Source organism: Helianthus annuus, chromosome 11, assembly GCF_002127325.2.
Source record: "Helianthus annuus cultivar XRQ/B chromosome 11, HanXRQr2.0-SUNRISE, whole genome shotgun sequence".
NCBI classification, from domain to species: domain Eukaryota; kingdom Viridiplantae; phylum Streptophyta; class Magnoliopsida; order Asterales; family Asteraceae; genus Helianthus; species Helianthus annuus.
The window spans coordinates 52481894-52503033 of record NC_035443.2 but is presented as its reverse complement, the minus strand read 5'-3'; the positions used below and the strand labels follow the sequence as shown (position 1 = coordinate 52503033).

At 34.9% G+C, this 21140-nt stretch overlaps 2 protein-coding genes and 3 long non-coding RNA genes across 5 annotated transcripts; 4 read left to right on the top strand and 1 right to left on the bottom strand.

Annotated features, from left to right (window-relative positions):
• The first annotated feature begins 449 nt into the window (after positions 1 to 449).
• LOC110921356 (BRASSINOSTEROID INSENSITIVE 1-associated receptor kinase 1) lies at positions 450 to 6411 on the top strand. The gene is made up of 11 exons (XM_022165670.2): positions 450 to 968; positions 1327 to 1459; positions 1549 to 1620; positions 2286 to 2429; positions 2548 to 2619; positions 2708 to 2779; positions 2877 to 2956; positions 3644 to 3775; positions 3855 to 4196; positions 5304 to 5698; positions 5788 to 6411. The coding sequence occupies exons 1-11, from the start codon at positions 875 to 877 to the stop codon at positions 6103 to 6105; spliced, it is 1854 nt and encodes a 617-aa protein (XP_022021362.1). The 5' UTR covers positions 450 to 874; the 3' UTR covers positions 6106 to 6411.
• A 747-nt stretch (positions 6412 to 7158) lies between these two features.
• Positions 7159 to 10928, bottom strand: LOC110921326 (protein RAE1). The gene is made up of 11 exons (XM_022165624.2): positions 10724 to 10928; positions 10457 to 10543; positions 9881 to 9958; positions 9582 to 9775; positions 8483 to 8624; positions 8293 to 8373; positions 8070 to 8198; positions 7917 to 7994; positions 7692 to 7763; positions 7523 to 7603; positions 7159 to 7436 (listed from the first exon to the last, which is right to left on the bottom strand). Exons 1-11 carry the CDS (start codon positions 10772 to 10774, stop codon positions 7386 to 7388), a joined length of 1044 nt encoding a protein of 347 aa, XP_022021316.1. The 5' UTR covers positions 10775 to 10928; the 3' UTR covers positions 7159 to 7385.
• A 1590-nt stretch (positions 10929 to 12518) lies between these two features.
• LOC118483737 lies at positions 12519 to 13177 on the top strand. Its single transcript, XR_004871295.1, has 3 exons — positions 12519 to 12534; positions 12819 to 12905; positions 13042 to 13177. It is a non-coding gene; the product is annotated as an uncharacterized LOC118483737 (long non-coding RNA).
• Positions 13178 to 14313: 1136 nt separating this feature from the next.
• Positions 14314 to 15622, top strand: LOC118483735. The gene is made up of 4 exons (XR_004871293.1): positions 14314 to 14661; positions 14951 to 15030; positions 15140 to 15238; positions 15331 to 15622. It is a non-coding gene; the product is annotated as an uncharacterized LOC118483735 (long non-coding RNA).
• A 15-nt stretch (positions 15623 to 15637) lies between these two features.
• LOC118483736 lies at positions 15638 to 17156 on the top strand. The gene is made up of 3 exons (XR_004871294.1): positions 15638 to 15945; positions 16700 to 16901; positions 17000 to 17156. It is a non-coding gene; the product is annotated as an uncharacterized LOC118483736 (long non-coding RNA).
• The last annotated feature ends 3984 nt before the right edge of the window (positions 17157 to 21140 follow it).

Genomic DNA, 21140 nt, shown 5'->3' with positions numbered 1-21140 from the left:
AAAAAATAAAAAATTCCATTGATAATACCTTCAAATTTCTCTTCACACTTTGTTTACAAGGTCCCTAATTAACAATCACACACACTTAAAAACAAAGTAAACACAACTATTTTATGTAGAAAAGCATGCATTATGTGTCCCTTAATAAAAGATATAGTGCACATTACATGTGTATTTAGTGAAAGTGAAAAAAATGTGTATTGAACTATTGATGTGCTTTCGGTTCCTATTAGGCGGCGGGGTTTGTGGGTCCAACCCCGTGCGTGCGTTTGACCCCGTTATTGCTTCCCCTGTGTGTCCTTTTCTTTTTCTTTAAAAAGATTACATTTTTATTCAATTTCACCCTCAACAAATAATTAATATTAATAATCTTCAACAATATCAAGATATGTTATATACCCAACAGTAAAAGATTAAAATCAAGAAAATAAATCTTGTTTTTTTATTCTTGAGTGAGAAAGATGTTGAATCCCCAACTAATCTTGTTTATACCCTCTTTTCTCTCTCTATATTCTTTTACATACAACCAGTTGTCTTTGAGGAGAGAGAAAGCACAGAAAAAGAGAACCTTTGACTAAATTCACGACGACTTCCCTCATCCCCAATCCTTCTCTCTCTTTGATTAGAGCAAAACCCTCAATTTTCTGCTTTAGATTTTCTCAATTTCAAGTGTTTCTTCAAGTGGGTTTTCTTTATTTCATGGCTGATTAGTGTTTCTTGAAGTGGGTTTTCTTTATTATCTGTTTTTTACCTCTGTTTACACCTAGGGTTTGCTGTTTAGGGTTCTGGGTGTTTTGAATTTCTTGATCTGACCCATTATTTGATGAGAAATCTGGGCTTTTAGGTTTAAAGACCCGGACCCGGTTTTGAGAAAATGGATCGGGTTGTTTCTTTGGTTTCAGGTTCTGTTCTTGTGTGGTTCTTATTGGTGTTGAATAACTTGTCAAAAGTTCATGGGAATGCTGAAGGTATTTTCTTTTTTTTTGTTTTCTGTTTCTGTTCTTGAATCTGTTTAATTTTGACTTTTGATATGTTGACTTTGATTGATGATATGTTTGTTTAACCAGATTTAGTAATTAATGAAATTGCCTTTTGGGATTTTGTTGGTTTGATTTGAATGATTATATACACAACTATAGTAGTTTTGGTTCTAATAATAGGTAGTGGACCTAATGAGTATGTTGTTGAAATTGTTTCTAATTTTGATATTTGACCCTAATGTGTAAATGGATCATATATTGATATTTATCTTGTTTTGGGATTAAAGTTTGCTAATTTATGATGTTTTTGAGATGGGTTTGTGATTAAATTCGATGTGTTTAACAGGTGATGCATTGAATGCTTTAAAAACTCAGTTAGGTGACCCGAATAATGTTCTTCAAAGTTGGGATGCGACGTTGGTGAATCCGTGTACATGGTTTCATGTTACTTGCAACAACGAGAACAGTGTTACTCGAGTGTAAACTTATTTTTCTTGTTTTGATGATATTCAATTCGTTTGAGATGAATCGTAAATTATGTTTTCTTGTTTTGGGGTGCTATACACAGTGATCTTGGAAACGCAAACTTGTCGGGTCAACTGGTTCCACAGCTTGGTCAACTCACTAATTTACAGTATTTGTAAGTCGCCTTTGTTGGTTTTTGTTTCTTGGAGACTGTATCGGGTTTTATGATCATGTAATCGGTTTTATATAATTTGTTTCATTCTAACTGCAATGAAAAAAAAAATTATGTTGTTAACCTTCAAAGGGGTGGCGTGGTGGTAAGCGTCTGCTATTTATATTTAACAAACCATCTCTTAATCTTTCACAAAATAAGGTCATTTTTTTAATCATTATATCTACTAATTTTTAAATAAATGAAATTTTCCAAACGCTTGAAACCATAGTTATTAAAGGCGCGAGGCGCACTCAGGGCGATTTGTTGGGCCCGGGGCTTTATTTGCGCCTATTAACTATGCTTGAAACATCCGATTATTACAAACTTGAAACAACAAAAGCACATCCAAACCTTATTCCGACCGTTCAATATAACGTAACAATTTTCAAAACACACATCCAAACACCCTTACGAAGAACATGGATGACACTATAAATCTATAATATCAAGATTCGGTTTTACCAAAAACCCTTTTGTGCACGATAAAAGCTTGCGTTGTCAAGCTTGAGAAATGTAAAATATATGTTAAATGCTAGTGGTAAAACACATTTCACTTAGAATTATGATTATTTCTTTCATTTTTGTTTCATAACTACTCATAAGGTGTTTTTCGAATTACTTTACAGGGAACTTTACAGTAATAATATAACTGGAAAAATTCCTAACGAGCTTGGGAACTTAACTAACTTAGTGAGTTTGGATCTTTATCTCAATCGGTTAGACGGTGTGATTCCCGAAACATTGGGCAAGCTACAGAAGCTTCGTTTCCTGTATGAATTCTTATACTTCAGTTTTTGTTTAAAAAATATTGGTATTTTAGTCGGCTAGTATTATATTGTGGTTGTTTGGGAATCGCGGTGTCATCTTCTAATGTTTTTGCAAGGGCAGTCGTCTCAACAACAACACATTGACGGGAACTATTCCGCTTCCATTAACTACTATAAACTCATTGCAAGTTCTGTGAGTATTTCTTTTTCTTTATTTTCGTTCATTGATAATACTATATGATAACACTAATTTGATTATGTCATTTATGTTTGTGTCATAGTGATCTTTCAAACAACAATTTGAGTGGGGATGTCCCGATTAACGGTTCCTTTTCTCTTTTCACACCTATCAGGTATGTTTAAAGCCGGTTTTTGTTTTTAAATTCTTGCAAAATGTGACACCTTATGTTAACGATGAACCTTTTTATTTTTATTTTTTCCTTTTTACAGTTTTGCTGGTAATCCTAACCTGCGAGCTCCCCCGGTTCAACCGCAAGCTCCGTCACCACCGAATTCCCAGTCTTCTTCCGGTATGTTTAATTTTATTTTTGCCAGCCGTTTAAATGCACCTAGGTTTGGGCTAGTAATGGGCGCGTATATTTTGTGCGGGTTGAAATGGGTCGGTTTGGGTTGACAATGAACACCTTTTGTCAAATATATCTCGAGAACGCAAAATATTGTGAGAACCGTGAGAACGAATGAAAAAACCAATCAAAATCACTTTTTTTAATACAAACCTCAATACCTCATTATATTATATTATAATTAAAAATACAACATTAAAATAAGAATTTACTCTTTAAATAAATCAACTCTTCTCTCAGAATCACTTTAATAATTTTTTTACACATGTAAATAAAACCAATTTACACGTAAATTTTTTTTATTTACGAATCCATGTAAATTTAAATGTCTAAATTTAATTTCTAATACTGTATTGGAATAACAATGGTAAGTGTAAATAAATTTGAATTTGAATTATTTCTTACCAAGTTCTCGCTGTTTTTTCATTCGCACAGTTCTCGCAATATTTAGCGTTCTTAAGATAATCCTCCCCTATATGTATAAATAAATATTTTGCGAGGCAAATGTGATTACAAAACCTATATAATTACAAAAAATGGATTCGTACATTTTTTCAAGTTTTTATTCTTTTTTGCAAAGGAGTTATAGTATGTTCTAATTGTGTATGTAATTTTGTTGACATGTTATTTCAGTCGGCAACAGTGCCACGGGGGCCATCGCCGGAGGAGTCGCTGCTGGTGCCGCACTTCTGTTTGCGGGTCCCGCAATTGCACTTGCTTGGTGGCGACGCCGAAAACCACAGGATCATTTCTTTGATGTACCGGGTTAGTAAAACAACACAATTTACAAATTATTTATAAGCTTTCATATGCTGATTTACTGTCAATTATTATATAACTGCAGCCGAAGAAGATCCGGAAGTTCATTTAGGGCAATTGAAGAGGTTTTCTCTACGTGAACTACAAGTTGCAACCGATAATTTCAGTAACAGACACATTCTCGGGCGAGGTGGATTCGGTAAAGTTTATAAAGGACGTTTAGCGGATGGAACTTTAGTAGCTGTGAAACGGTTAAAAGAGGAAAGAACTCAAGGTGGAGAACTACAGTTCCAAACGGAAGTTGAGATGATTAGTATGGCGGTCCACCGGAATCTACTTCGTTTGAAAGGATTTTGCATGACACCCACCGAACGGTTGCTCGTTTATCCATATATGGCCAATGGTAGTGTTGCGTCATGCTTAAGAGGTACGGTGTTTGTACGTTCTCCTGTCGTTTAAATTAGGGGTGAGCAAACCTTAACCATTAACTGAAATTAACCGATAACCGAACCGCCACCGAACCGATATTAACCGACGGTTATGGATAATGCTATTTGATTAACCGATAAGTTGGTTATGGATATTGTTAAAGGTGTATCATAACCGAACGTTAACCGAACCTAAATCAATTAAGACATACTTTTAAAATATATCTATATTTAAATAGAGTTAAATGCCATTTTAGTCCCTATGGTTTGGGCCATTTTGCCAGTTTAGTCCAAATAGTTTCAAACGTTGCCATTTTTGTCCACATGGTTAACTCCATCCATTTTTTCTGTTGACTAGAAGAGCAATTCGGTCATTTTATATGTAATTTTGTTAACCAGAAGGGCAATTCGGCCATATAAAATGACTGAATTGCTCTTCTAGTTAACAGAAAAAATGGATGGAGTTAACCCAGTGGACTAAAATGGCAACATTTGAAACTAGTTGGACTAAATTGGCAACGTTTCAAACCTTTGGACTAAACTGGCAAAATGGCCCAAACCACAGGGACTAAAATGGCATTTAACTCTACAAAATATACATGTTCAAGGAATCAAACTTTATACACATAAAAAAACATATACGAAAGCTTTTTATGTTATATAATTAGTCTTAAAAATTGTGTAAAATTTGACTCATTTTGTGCATGTTTTTTTTGTCTTTTTTTATTTATAAAAACGATTGTAACTGAAATGATATAAGTCTGATATGTTCATTTAGTTTAAATTTTAGTTCAAACTTAGATCGGTTACTTAACCGAAACCGAACCATAACCGAGTCTCATGACCGATTAACCGAACCGAAGTTCGGTTATGGTTAAGGAAATTCCATAACTGAAGCTAGCGTTTACGGATATGGTAAAAACTGAACCGAATCACCATTTGCACACCCCTAGTTTAAAAAACAATTAACGAGGTCTTTCATTAACTCAAATTCTTGAAATGTGTGCCATATTTTTTAAAGAAGAGATACAGTTGGACTTAGATGCTCAAACCTATTGACTTTCTGAATTCAAAATTTTCATAAACTATTTAAATAATTACTGCAGAGAGACCCGAAAATCAGGAACCGCTTGATTGGCCAATACGGAAGCGAATTGCACTCGGGTCTGCAAGAGGTCTTGCGTATCTACACGATCATTGTGACCCGAAGATCATTCACCGTGATGTGAAAGCCGCAAATATATTATTAGATGAAGAATTTGAAGCGGTTGTTGGAGATTTCGGGTTGGCTAAACTTATGGATTACAAAGATACTCATGTTACAACGGCTGTTCGTGGTACAATCGGACACATAGCACCCGAGTATTTATCAACCGGGAAATCTTCGGAGAAAACCGACGTTTTTGGGTACGGCGTTATGCTTCTCGAGCTCATTACTGGACAACGGGCTTTTGATCTTGCTCGCCTTGCTAATGATGATGATGTCATGTTGCTCGATTGGGTAATGACTTATTATGATCTGTTGTCGATTTTTTCGAATTTTTAATTTTTATATAAAATCATCGTTGTGAGTGTTGCAACTTTACGCAGGTGAAAGGGCTTTTGAGGGAAAAGAAATTGGAGACACTGGTGGATGCTGATTTGAAAGGTAATTATATAGATGCTGAGGTGGAACAATTGATCCAGGTGGCGCTTTTGTGCACGCAAGGAACGCCATTGGAGCGGCCGAAAATGTCGGAAGTTGTGAGAATGCTTGAAGGTGATGGGTTGGCTGAAAGATGGGAAGAATGGCAGAAAGAAGAGATGTTTAGGCAAGAGTTCAATACTACTCATAATCCAAATACTGATTGGATTATTCAAGATTCGACATATAATCTTCGTCCTGATGAATTGTCGGGCCCCAGATGATCGTGTTTGAAACGGAAACGGGTTTCGGTTTTTGGTTTTTCGTGTATTTTTATGGGAACTGATATTTATCATCATTGTGCATATGAAAATACTTTTGCTTCTTTGTTCTCTCACCCAAGACTGTTGGGGTGAGTTGTGTAGAGTTTGGTCTTTGTTGGGTAATTTGTGCTTATAGATTGGCTGGCAGGTGGGAGTATGAGAAGTCGAGTCGGAAAGTAACTTTAAGTGTTGTCGAAATGCCTATGTATTTCGGTTCGTTATGTAGTAAACCAGATGGACAAAATAAATACATTTTGTTGCTATGTAGGACTTGTTTGTTGATCATTGTTTTGATTATGCCTAACTTAAGGTTTACAAGCCAAGTTTGTGCCGAGCCAGACAATTCACGCATAAGGTAGAAACTCTAGAGGCTGATTCGGTTCGGCTTGATCTAACAAGTTAAAATTTGAGTTCAAACTCAACCTGGTTATGAAAATTCAATACAAAAGTTGAAATCAAAGTATAAGCTTGTTAGCGTTGAGTCAACCTGACTCTTAAATTCTGACCCATATTAGTTCACTCATTTTAGTTTTACCCATTGTTATGGAAACCGGTTCAAACTGGCCGGTATTCCCAGTTGAACCGACCACCAGAGACGTCACCAGTACGATAGAGCCCGGTCTAATTAGGGTATCAGTTTAGTTTTCGAAGCGCTGGAAAATCCATGCATATTGATGAACTTGTTTATACCAATGTTCAGATTAAGCTTTAAATAGCGATAGATAGTAAATTTCATCTTTTAAACCATTATTAACTTGATACGTTCAACACTCCAATGCCATAACCTATTGTAGACTTTTTTTTTCTAAAAAGCTATGTTGGAAAATTGAATTTTGGTTATGTAATTATGTATCTTTGGATTATTTTTTGGAGTTGCCTTTTTTTTATGGAATTATAGGGTAGTAGGCTAGTCACCCGGTTGAACAGCCTGGAACAACCGGTTGAACCGTTTCTGAGCCCAGTTAACCAACTTATTCACAACCTCCACTCAACAGCAAACTACCTAAAACACAATTCGAGCAGCAACCTTGAACTAATGGTAATTCCCACAGTTTTACATTGACAAGCATAGAAAGACTACCAACCATTCAATAGAAAAAAAGTCAACATCTCTAAGAAAGAAAAGTCAAACATCACTCTCAAACCAATTGGTCTACTAAATCACTGATGAAAGAGAAAAGGATGACACAAATTAATATCTTCTCATGTACAAGAACGTATACGCATGAAACACCAAGTCTTCACTTCCTTCCACTGGTTCCGATCCGAGGTTTGCCTTTAACCTCAGATTCCTGCCACAGTGACATCCAAATAACAACTTTCCGTTAATCTCGACATATAAAATATGATTACGTTTATAAAATAAAATCTTAAATACCTGAGGCAAGTGCAAGTAGATACAAGTCTTTGCTGTTGCTGGATTATGATTTTCTGCACCCTTGCTCCAATCATAGCACACCTTAACATAACAATGGTCATTCACAAAATTAATAATTAAATCACTTATCATAATTTTATAGGGTGTCGTTACAGAAATTATTACGTACCGCGTAAGCATATATGGAGCCATCGTTGTTGAAGCTGCTGCAAGGTATGGGTTGATTGCATCTTGACATTGCCTGTACAACATCAATAAACAGCATATCTCAAAAAGGTGACGACAATATTTTGAAAAATACATATTTGGGTAATTTAAGGTAATTGTGTAAATCACAATTACTCCCATAACTAATATCTAAACGGGTTCAAAAGTTATTTGACTATAATCAAACCTTAAGTCTTTGTTTGCTATCTTTGTCCCAGAAGTTAAAAGCACCATCAGATCCAGCAGTTGCAAATGTGTGATGGACCTGAAAACAGAAACCAAATGTTAACAACTCATCCAAACAAATTTACCAATAGCAGTAAAAAATGAATTATCTTACGGGATGAAAGTTGAGAGAATTGACTGAGTATATATCATTTCCTTCTCTGTGACATTTAAAAGTGAAGTTTTTACTTTGTTGTTGATCATCAAGATGATGCACACCGACTCTCCCTTCGATCGATCCAACCTAACAACCAAACTTAATTATTAGAAAAAATATTCACTTTAAGAACAATGAGTTTAAAATAACATAGCACGACAATTTGATAGCAGGAACATACCAAAAAACCTTGCTGATCTGGAAACGCAGCAACACACCTAGTTTGGTACTTGAGTGGAGAAGTGATTCTCTTAAATTCAGTCTGTTGTGATTCATGTAGAGTCGATATCAAATTTATTCTTTTTAATGGCATTTAAATAGAATAGAACATGCAATCTCGTAACTCGACCCATGTTTGATATTAACTGTACCTGGGGATTTTGCAGATTGAATACTATAAGATTTCTATCTGCAGTACCAACGACCATCAGGGGATGTCTGACTGTAAGCGCATAACAGCGTTCAGGAAGTTGCTGAGTGTGAACTGGATTTGCTTGCCTCAGGTCCCAGTATCTGAACAAGAGTGCATGATTATAAATTAACTTAAAAAAATAACAAAAATCATATACGGATTTGATTGTTGTGTTTAAACAGTTTGATGAAGCCAAATTTACCCTATTAGAGGTGGCCGTTTTTAACTCGGTTACATGAAAATAGATTGATTTGAGTTATCGTTTAATAGCAGAAGTCAAAATTTAGAAACTGAGATAAAGATGAAAGTCTCACAAAAGTGTTATTCGATTGTTTCCAACAACCTAAATCGATTTAAATAAAAAGATAGGTTATCAACTTACTATTTTTTAGTAACATAGTTTTTGCAATAGTATTTAATCCTTAAGTTATTTGTTAAAAAAAAACAAAAAACAAAAAAAAAAATTAATAAGACCCTGGACAAACACAAGTCACTGGGGGCAAATCATCCTGACTCAATCCACTTTGACCCGTGTTAAAAAAAAACGCATATTTTGACCTATTACCAACCCGGACCACCCCACCCATTTTGACACCTCGATATATAAAGCAAGGTCACAACATGCAACATTTAAAAGAAAAGTAGTTCTAGTCATTAATTATCAAGATTACGCTGCATAAGTTGAAGAGTGTAGGGGATATCGAATATGCTGAGATATGTTACCAAACTTGGAACCACAAAATTCATAACAGAAGCAAGCAGCTTTGAGGGTAATTACTACATAGATGCTAACTCGAGAGTCTTATTAAATATTTTGTACATAAAAGATAGTGTAGTAAAAAATTAAATGCAAAACGTCATGTGTCAAAACTAAAGCACAAGTCACAGATCATAAACTATAGAGGCATCAATAAATTCATCAACAACGACATGACAAAAATTTCACGTTTTCAACTAAACATAGAATGAATACGTGAAGTTGCGAAAACCCTTTACCAGTTGAAAGATAAACACATAGAAAGATCAACAAATTAGAAGTTAATCACTTAATAGCATACCTTAGAGTCTTATCCCAACTTCCTGAAACCAAAAGGTTCATCTCTGGAATCCAAGCCACTTCCTTGACAGGAGCATCATGCATAGCAACAGTTACCGGCTGGCCACCCGACAGTAACGGCCACATCTTCACTTGTTTGTCACAGCCACCAGAGAAAACTGTCGTTCCATCATCCTTCCAAGCCGAACACAAAACCTACAAGTGATATTCCAAAATCAGAATTGCTTAAACAATAATCATCAAAACACAATACAAACATTAGAAACACATAATTCAAAAAACACATATCATTAACATTACCGGTTGGTCATGCGCAATCGAAGCCTTCCCCACAGAGCCAACAGTAGTTCCACTTTTAGTTATCTCCCAACATCTCACCTGCAATTGTTCCATCAAATTATAAATATCTCACTTAGAACCATTATAATCCCCAAAATTCAAGTGTAATCAAAAGTGACTGGGTTTAAAAAAGTGCAACCCTCATCGCTTCAGCCTACACAAGGCTCACGTTTTACAAAAAAAAGCGCACCGCAGGCGCTTTTTTTTTTGCCAAAAATTTGACCCTGAGGTGCATGTATTTCCCAATTTCTGTGCAGCAGGTTGTTGTACGGCATGCTTTGAAGGTTGTGCATGCATGTAATTTCAATTTCGAAACATATATAAAGCTTATTCGTGTCTAAATATTAGGTAAATGATGCTAGAAACCTATATATATAAAAAAATATATAATTATCCACGCGTCGGTTTAGACCTTGTCGCTTTTGTGTGTTTCTCGCTTTTTGAAACCAAGATCAAAACATCAAGCAAAACATAGCAACAGAACAGATGATCCATACATTCAATCAGTTATATCAATTGCTTCAACATCACACACACCTGATTATCCCATGAGGTAGCAACAAGATAATTCGCCTTCGGGCTGAACGACAGGCTAGACACACTATCTGAAGGAGGTGATACAACCTACACACAACACAATCAACAGATACAACATATAACACTTGAAATTCAGATCACACTTAACATATATGGTAAAAACACATCATTAACAACCAGAATGTGCATCAAATAAGGAACAAATCAATCAACATAAGAAGAAATTAATCAAACAAACAAACGATGAGTTATTGATTAATAATTTACCTCGGTTGACTTGTTTGGATTGGAATTAGAAGCTATGCCAAATGCAGACATTGAAGATGAAATTGAAGTGCTGTGAAAGGAACTGTACGGAAACCCTAAGTCGCCGGAGAACGGAGACGAATAATGAAGAATATGTGTTTGTTTGAATACCAGAAGGATCGAGATACCATATATATATGTGGAGTTTGAGATGCAAAAAGCGTTGGAGTGACGCTAGACGTTTTCATGGAGTCGGGTCGGTGACTCATAACCGAAAATCGAGTGGGGAAAATATTCGGGTAGCGGGTCAGGCTATTTTGGGTTATATCCAATATTCGGGTGGGGAAAATCGAGTAAACAAAGTGACTCATAACCGAAAGTGAATTGAAACTGAATTAACCAAAAATTAATTAATCGGTTTTTTTTTATACTCTTGGTTAACCAAAATTAATCAAGTTGAATCAAACCGAATCATTTATATTTTTATATAATTGTGGCTTTTGTACCTCCATTTTATTATGTTTTTATACATTTATTTCATTCATTTCTAAGTAAAAATATTTAGTCTATTTTGGTTTTGGTTATTAACTAAATGAACCGTACCAAACCGAAAACTAACTCAATAAACCAAACTGATTAACCAAAAATCGTTTGGTTAATAAACTACATGAATAGAACCGTACACACCATTACAATCCAGACCTTTTATTAGTTTTAGTTTTATAAGAAAAGTGATAATTTAATATCAACCAATTAATTTATGGAAAACGTCACAGACTTGTAACCAACTATCAAGTTTGCTTATTAGATCCATTAAGTCATCCAAACTTTTTGTGTCTGTCTAAAATAACTAAACTATAATTTACTGTTCTAATACTAAGTAATTACCAGGTTATCCTTTTTTCTCTTATTTTTTATTTTCTTTTAATGCTTACGTTTATATTTGGTGGATTTTATTAAATCAAAATCTATTTTATCATATTTGTTTATAACAAGCCTCGATTGTATCATTTGCATGACGAATCCTATTCTTACATTCCACATATGGGCATCGCTATTTCAAACACTCTTTCGTGCGATACTTTCAAGAGTTAAAAGTATTGACGGTGTATATCTTTTAACCATAGATAGTGATAAAAATGACCAATAAAACTTCCAACATTGTAAACAAAGAAAGTTCTACAAATTTAAAAAATTTTGTTTACGATGTTTTTTTTTTCATTTCACAATGTATCATTTATTTAGCCCCGTAGAGAGAGTATTGGTTAATTATATATATATATATATATATATATATATATATATATATATATATATGGAACCCATTAAGTCTAACTACCTTTCAAATGAATCTCTACCATTGGATCTTGCTAAAATCAAATCCTGACCATTTAAACTCAATTTTTCAACTGCTATTGTGGCAGTTCCAGGCAGTTCTGGGCAGTTCTGTACGCTCCCCTAATTTTCCGGCCCATCTTTCCCACTAAACACTGTTGCTACAAAACTGGGACGTGGGCAGAATGCAGTTGACGACCTCTCTTATATAATATAAACCCTTGCAATCAAATATCCACCTCCATACATCCTTCTGTTTGTTTGCAGTACAATTCGCCTGTAACCTCCGTATACAACCAACAGTTATCGCCCAATATCTGATTGATAATCAAGAAATATGGTGATGTCGAGGGCGAGCTCTTGCTTTGCATACCCTTATCGTTTCTTCACCGTTGTTGCTTATGCGGGATTTGGTGCTCCCCCAATTCGTCATCCAAAGGGTCACCTCCAAATTCTCAATTGAAGTCGCTTAGTTACGCTACGCCCTTTGTGAGCAGGTTTAATACTCATTCCCTTTAAATTGCTTAATTAGGTCTGGGTTTGAAATTGTGCTTGCGATTTGTTTCAGACAGTTGGGATTTTTGTTATTTTGGGTTATAAGAACGAGATCAAAGTGTGGTTTATATTGTTTTCGTTTCACCATTTGATGTGAAATGGTAGATCAAGTGTACAATTGTGCTTGCATTAGTTATTATCTCTAATCTTTATGTTACAAACCCATCTTATGGGAATTGGTTTTTTCGATGCCTTTATTTACTTGCCAATTTGTCTGAAACCTTAGCTCCATCATCAGAAAGGAAGTTCAAGAAGATGAAGACCTTCAATTATCAATGGCAGTTGCTCTACTCTTCTTCTCCTTCCTTCTCAGGTATTTCTCATTACCCCAATTAATGTAATTTAGTTTTGCAGTTCTTTCATGCCAACATTTTGATTCATGAGATTTTGATAAAATGCTATAAAATTGATGCCCAGGGTTAATATTTTTTCAATTCTTTGAAAATTAGGGTTTATCCTGCTATAATATAAACGAGATTGATTCATTTTGGCCTACATTATCGTCTTGAGTCTCTTGACTTTAATCGTCTTTATCACTGTCGGACTGGATTCTGATAACCAGTAGTCATTGTCGAAGAACAAGGGTACCAATTGAGGCCGACTTTGTATCACCTATGCCAAGAGTATTAACGTTCACCACACATGTCTCACCAGTTGATGTCGGCGCCATCTTGTGTTTGTTTGTAACTAGCAATTAACCGTTTCTTCAAGAGCTTGCCAAGCACGGGGTATATTTCTTCCATTTCTTTTTGTCACTCATATTTTATTTCTTTTCTTATGGATATCCAAGAATGAACACTATGTAGTTGTATGAAACACATAATTTATATTTCACCATGTCTCCTGTAGGGCTATCAATTACTTGTAACTAACTGAGCGAATTATTTGTATGTCTTCGGAAACGTTTGGGAAAATCACAAACCAGGTTCTAGCAAATGATTGAGTGCAGTTTGTGTATTTGTTCTACAATCTGATTACAAAAAACTATCCAATACCATGGCCATCAGTTCTTAAATTTTCATAATTCTAATGTTGTTGATATTAAAGTATATTGATATATTCTCACATTTCTGGTGCAGGCCTGCCATTGAGATTGCTAATGAATTGAATTCTCTATACTTACTTGCTAACTATATTGAGGTTAATTTTTTCGGTTGTTACTTTGCCTATTATTTTGTAGATATATGTTGAGTTCAACATTTATATTTAGGATTTGTAGTCTCTGCATTTAAAATAGAGATGTAATGTTCCTCTGCTGTTGATGAATCATGTAAGTACACAAAATGAGCCAACCATGGTCAGGTATCTTTCATGTGAAGTTAAATTTATATTCTCTGAAGCTTGTATTGCACTAAAAACATTACACATTTATCTTTATTTTGTTGCAGGCGCTAATTGATTATATTAAAAGTGACTTTGACATCAATGTTCACTGAGAACATTACACACGCTGAACGGGTTCGGGTCAGTTTCAGGTTGAACCCGCGAACCCGTTTAGGTTAACGGGTCGGGTTCGGGTCAACCTGGTTGGGTTAGCGGGTTGACCCGTTTAACACATTTATATTATATTATATTTTTTTTACAATATGTTTTGTGTCATAAATTAAATGGGGTATGTTTTATTCCATAATTATTACTTAAAAAGAGAAATTAATATAAGATTTTGTAATTTAAATATAACTGTGTTACATACATTTGTGTTTTTTTAATTAAAATTTAATTTTAATATAGTTATTTCAGAAAATAAAATAAAAAATAAAAAAATTCGGGTTAAACAGGTTGTGTTCGGGACTTCGGGTCAACCCGTGAAATTTCGGGGTCGTGTTCGGGGTCATATGAATGATACGATTTTTGGGTTCGGGTTCGTGTAAAATTTTCGGGTTCGGGTCGGGTTAAACCCGCTAACCGGCGAACCCGACCCGTTTCGCACCCCTAATTGAAGGTTTGAACCATTCCTTATTAATATTCTTTTAGCCCAATCTTCTGAGGCTCTCAAATTGGCAATATGGACAGGCATGCGGGCTGAGTGACAGCTCCAATCAAGCCCGGGTCAAAACATATCATACTAGGTCAGATTGGGTTGACACAACCTATTTTTGTCTTGACTTCTTAATAATTAACTTGCTGAATCTGAGTAAAGAGGTTATACTATTTCAAATAATAGTCAAAGCTTTTGAATAAAATGATTTTGAAAAATTAACATATTAAAAATACACTTTGGCCGACTTTCGAACTGCTGAACCATTTTTTTCTATATGACCCGTTAATGACAAAGTAAATCTGAGTTATCTTTTTCTAAGTAACCGGAAGAAATTGCTACCCTTTCCTCAAATATATCTTCACTCTTATTTTTGGCAGGCAGTTCATTCAGGTGCATATATTGAGTCTGCAATAACAAAATGCATGGGCGATAAATCATCTTCGGGTTTTTATCCTCAGTAATGTCAATTCTTTCTTTAATTCCATTATTTCTATTCAACTCACTAAGTTCTATACAGGAACTCCTTCAATGTATTCTGTAATAATATATGTGCAAAATGTGGACAGATAGAAGCGTCCGTTGACAATGATATTGTTCTTTGTGATGATTTGTGTGAAGTTGATACCGTCAATTTTGTTTGGATCTACCTCTATTGAAAGCGCAAGGTAGTATATCAATGTTGACCCATTCACCTTTTAATGGGTTGATTTAGCTTTTTGTCTAACGTGTCAAATGTGTCTATATTATTGTGGTTCAGATTTTACTTTTGAATCCAGATGATCTTGGTTATATGAACAATGAAGTAGCATCAACATAAGATAAGGGCTTGATATGCCTGGAGATAAACAAGAGTTACCAGATTCGCATATGACCCCATAACTGCAAAGAGAAATGTTGAGAGACTAGAGTACAAAACACTGTATGAGGTGAGTTTTCACCTTTATAAAGTTTGGTTGAGTTGGGTTGGGTTGTATTTGATCTTAATCGGTCCAATTTAAAAGATTAAAACTAGCTCAAACGTATTGAGTAAAAGAAAAGCTCAAATAGGCTGAAAGTGGCATCAGAAATGGGAAATCGAGAGACACAGTGGCAGATCTAGGGGGTTCCTAGGTTCCCAGGAACCCCCTCGGTTTGGAAAAAAAGTAGTGGAAACCTTGGATGATTTAGGATAAATTAGTGAGAATCTACCAAAAGGATACCCCTGGAAAATCCGCCACTAGGGAGGCAACAACAACATGGGGTTGAGACGGTTTTTCAATCACAATCAAGCTTCTTCGAGTTCTATTACCGGAGGGAAACGTGAAAAACCCGACAATGGATGGGAATTATTCCCTATGAACTACAAGCATCAACAACCACCATGGCAATAGAGGTTTGTCTATTCATATTGATATGGCTTCCTGTTTATCAGAATTATTCATGTAGATTAGGATAAACTTTTAGTTGGTAGAATTCGAATAAAAAACTTCTGAGTGTGGGGTGGCAAAAAGGGGCAACAGGTGTGATCTTATTCATGAGTTTAATTGGGAAGAGAAAGTAGTTTTTTACAGTGATTTATATATTAATTCCCTTCTTTTAGAACTTTCTTCTCATAGAGTTGTAACTAAATAATTTCTTCACCATATGTAATATCAAAGAAATTTAGAGAAAGACCGCATAAAATGGGGTTGGGTGTTATAAATGTATTTTTATAACATTACCTAACCATGTTTATCCTCAAGTCTGGGGCCGTATTCGACTCTAGATAGGTTTGCGGATCCAAGACCTTGAGAAACTTAAAAGTCACGTTGGGGTTGGGATTGGTCCAGGTCACCTGTTTGATAAACTGGGTTGATGAACTCTTGAAACCGACCAAACTAACTTAAAGAAATTCGGCGTGTTAACAGGTCTATTAAATGATTACACTAAATTGTACCAATCTTTTATAGTGAACTTATGTTAATGAGTTGTACTTTGAGCACGAATAAAACGGTTTTTATTTAGAATGCAATTCAATATAGTGATGAAATTATGGTATTAAAGCATCCGACCAGCGGGCGGGTGTATCATCTGTCTCTCTATTTTACTTCTTTGTTTTTATAGGTTTGTTCATGTTGTCTCTCTATTTTACTTCTTTGTTTTTATAGGTTCGTTCATGTTGTTACTATACAATACATCAACGTAACCCGTCCACCGGACGGGTATTCAAGCCTGCAAAACTTATGCAAAAAAGGAAATATATGAGTTAGCAACTAATGCATCAACTTATCAAGAATTATTGATGATGCTTTGTCCTTAAGCTGATATTTAGAGAGGTTACTTAATATGAAAGAAGAGGCCTTCTTTGTGGTATGTAATATTCGTCGTGATTAATAATATTCGTTGCTTGTAGTTAACTATTTTTGAAACTAATTGTTTCCCATATGATGTGGTCTTGCATTTAACAGTTGGGGAAACATAAAGATACGGTTCAATTGTGGGGCGAAATCTAGATTCATTCGAAAAGAAGTTTGCAACTGACTCAAAGTTTTGGAGGTGGAACCTGATGTAAAAATCTTACTTTCCCCTGGATAGGCTTGAGATAGCTCTTAACTTCATTGAGAACATGAGCACTTGAGATCTACCCCAAACAAATAATGCACATTATTTTATTTTTATAGTTCTTTTAAAGACTATCAGTTGACTTTATCAAAAAAAGAACTTCTTTGTAGTCAAGTATCATGCGTGTTAGTCTTTTTTAATCAATCCATCTTTATGCCCCTTGTCTACCATACATGACTATTACTTAACCTTTTCATTTTAAGGAGTGCGTAACCATTTCACGTTTCAATGGTTCACCAGTTACTTTTTTCATTTTGTTGTGGTTTTTTAGTGTAATCTGTCAAGTATGTACTCATAAGTTTAATGTGTGATACTGTTATGTTAAACAAATACTGATTTCTATTAATTGAAGATATTAGTTATTTACCATAGTAAAAATGAAAAAAAAAACATGCAATTAGGCTTGACATCATACGTGCAGATGATGAAAGCTCTACAAAAGCTTGTGCCTAATACTTATAAGGTCAGAATTTAAAATAAGTGTTTTAGTATCCAATGATCCACTTAAAAGCTCAATGTAATCTGAAACTTGCTTTTTTTCTTTAGACTTATTATTATACACGTGTAAACTCATTTGATGACTTCATATTATAATTAATCTACATAAATTTGGCAGAGAATCTACAAAATGGAGGAAGGTGGTGTATATGGTTATCCAAACAAGAATTATTGAGGAGTAGAAATAATGCTGTCTTCAAAGGAATCCAGCCTAATATAGGAAGCATAAAGGAAGAAATACGAGTTTTGGGGTATCTTTGGTGTAAAAATCGGTCTAAAGCCGTTGTTGGTCTTACATGGGAAAATTGGTGTAATTTTTTATTAAAATTTACAAGCAAATAATCTTTTCGTTTAGAATTCAAAGGAAAAAAATGTGTTCATGGATTCATTCACGTTTTTACTATGTAATAAATCAACGTAACCCGTCCACCGGACGGGTATTAAACTAGTTATACTTTAGTTTTTACTACATTTTTCAATTTGTTACTAATATATTTTCTTTCATATATGTTGTTTACAATAGGTTTAATCTTATTGGATGGTATGATATGTTTTTTAATTTGTCAACAACGAATGCAAGATTATTGGTTACGAAACTCCAAAGAGCAGAAATATTAGATCAATAGGTTTTCTATTGGTATTTCGAACTACGAAAACGTAATTTCATCATTTATTTATCTTTTCGTTTTATTTATATCAATAGTACGTTTGTTGTTTTATTTACTCTATGAATAGTTTCATAGTAATTTTTTCGGAGAATTTCGTTATGATCATTGCAAATGTATAATGTTCATCAAATCTATACCTCGAAAATATATTATTTTGTTCAATCCGCGAAGTTCGCGGGTATTAGCACTAGTTAAATATATAATGTTCAACTTTTTTGAGAAGTCACAAAACTAACTTCTCCTTTTCAACTTCTCAACACACAACAACTCATTTTTAACTTGTTATCCAAATACTATAAAACAACTTATTATAAGTCAATAAATTAAAGTTGTTCCAAAATAAGCTAACCTAAACACCCATTAAAATATAACTCTTTAGGATAAAAAAGTAATTTCCACACGATATTAACACGCAGTATGAAGACGATATTATGACACATGATATTAAGACGATACAATATATTGGGTTATAAAGTGAAAACTTGAAATGTAGTACGCAATGTCTTAAGACAATACGATATATTAGTTATAAAGTGAAAACTTGAGATGTAGTACGCAATGTATTAAGACAATACGATATATTAGTTATAAAGTGAAATTTGAAATTTAGTTCTCCATTATTTTAACTTAAAGACCGAATGGTTGTTTAATCTTCTAACAACCGACACCATCATCTTTTTTTTTTTCATTTTGAACTTTATTTAAATTTTATTATTGTAGTGAAATTGACCACTCCGCCGCATCGTGCAAGTTCCTTCTAGTGTATTATGAGGCTGGAGGGTGTGGGAGGCGCCATCCCTCCACCTCAGCCATCTATAACGCCACCCCTCCGCCATCATCCATACCATCAAATTCAAAGGGGGGCGCCATGGTTGAAGCGCTATCATGGTAACAAGGCAGATGAATGTGTTCAGGTGGGGCCTACAACATGCCATCCAATCAAAAATTTTTTTTAATTTTGTTTAAAAGGGGGCTCCATCCCACACCGTGCAAGTTAAAGGGGGGCGTTATAAAGCCCCCTGGCTGACGTGGATCCTACGTGTCGCTGACGTGTCTTGATAAAGCCCCTAGGGGCTCCATCCCACACCCTCCAGCCTGAAGGGGCTTCGCTGAGGAAAAAGTGTTTTCACCTGACGTCTACAACGTCCCGTGCTATGGTTGCACACCACTTCTTCCAACAACGCCCCCTCTTTCCTTTTCTCCTCACCCACCCCTGTGATTTGAGCCAAGCCCCTGCCCCACACCACAACTGCGCCTAGGTCTTCACACCCCTAATGTGGGTTACGTGTTAACAAAATAAAAGAACAAGAAAAATAAAATTAAATGATACATCATTTTAAATATACTAGCGGTAAGACCCGTGTGCAAACACGGGTCGTTTCTTATAAAACCATGCATAAGATATATTGACAGAACATATAGATATGTGTATAGATATTGTACCAAAACGTTTTATCTATTATAGCTAAAAGACAACTATAAGTAAATATAAAAGATATCTAACAAAGTTAATAAAAGATGTCTAACAAACTTAATAAAATTCATCAGTTACATATGATTATTTCTATTCTCTTATTCATAAAAGAGAGTATCCACCCATTGACAATATAAATTGTTATAAACATAAGTACATATGAAAGATGTCTAACAAACTTAATAAAATTCGAATACAATTTAACTTTAACAAACATTAACTAAGAACATACGATCACCTGCCTAAACAACACACATCAACCCTCACTCAATAATTTGTTACCCAGCAACATGTCCTTTGCTACATGTTGTGATCTGGTTAAATATGCTACTGCAAACAATGTAACAGCTGTTGATCCAACAATCTCCCTATACAACAGATGATACGAAAACCCTTCTTTATTACCGATTTTTATTTCTCATAAACATCTCCCTGATTTGTCCTTTGAATTGTAGTTCAAAGTCCAGGGAGAACATGTCTTCTTCATCATCCCTCTCAAGTTGAAGGTCCAACAAATATTGGAGATCGTATGCATTCAGATTATATGCACTATCCATTTTAATCTCTTCAACACTACCATCTGATCTGATCAAAGTCAATACTTGGGTTTTTGAGCATGACTTCCACTTTACTATTTTTGGATCAATTGGTTTTCTTGGGCAAAGAATTATTGAAGATAAGTTTGGTGATTGTGGTCTGCTAACTAAATTTGCAATTGATTCAGACAAATCAGATGATGAGAGAAGGTTTTTTGGAATACTGATTTTTGGAGACAGAGCAGCAGTTGTAGGATAGACTGACTTTTGAAGAACATTTGAATGTTCAGCTCTAACTTCTTCCAGTTTTTTGTAGGTCTCAACTATCTTCAGTTTAGACCATCTGGCAATGGATCTAACTGGACCATAATCAGCAGCTACAAGCTCTGCTCTCATTCTTTTAAACTTCAATATCTCATCTGAATCCACTGTTTTGACTTTCTTCCAATTAGGTTGAGTTGGCTTTACCACAGGATCATTGTTCATTTTTGTGATTCTATCGATATGAGTTTTTCTCTTACGTGTGGAGATGATTTCTGGTGAAGGAGAATGTTTTGGTAGTGAAGATGAATGTATGGGAAATCTTTGTGACATTGGAGATGGTTGGATTGGGGTTGGTGTAGTGAAAATGATCATGGTAGATGTTTGAGAAACTTCTACTGAAACAACTGATGTCTTAGCAGCTGTTTGGTAAACATCTGCTGATAATATTGTGTTCCCAACATCTATTGACAAAATGGGTGATGATGGTGTGGAAGGTATTTTATCCTTCTTTTGTAGTGGTTTTTTTGGAGAAGTTTGGGATTTAGGT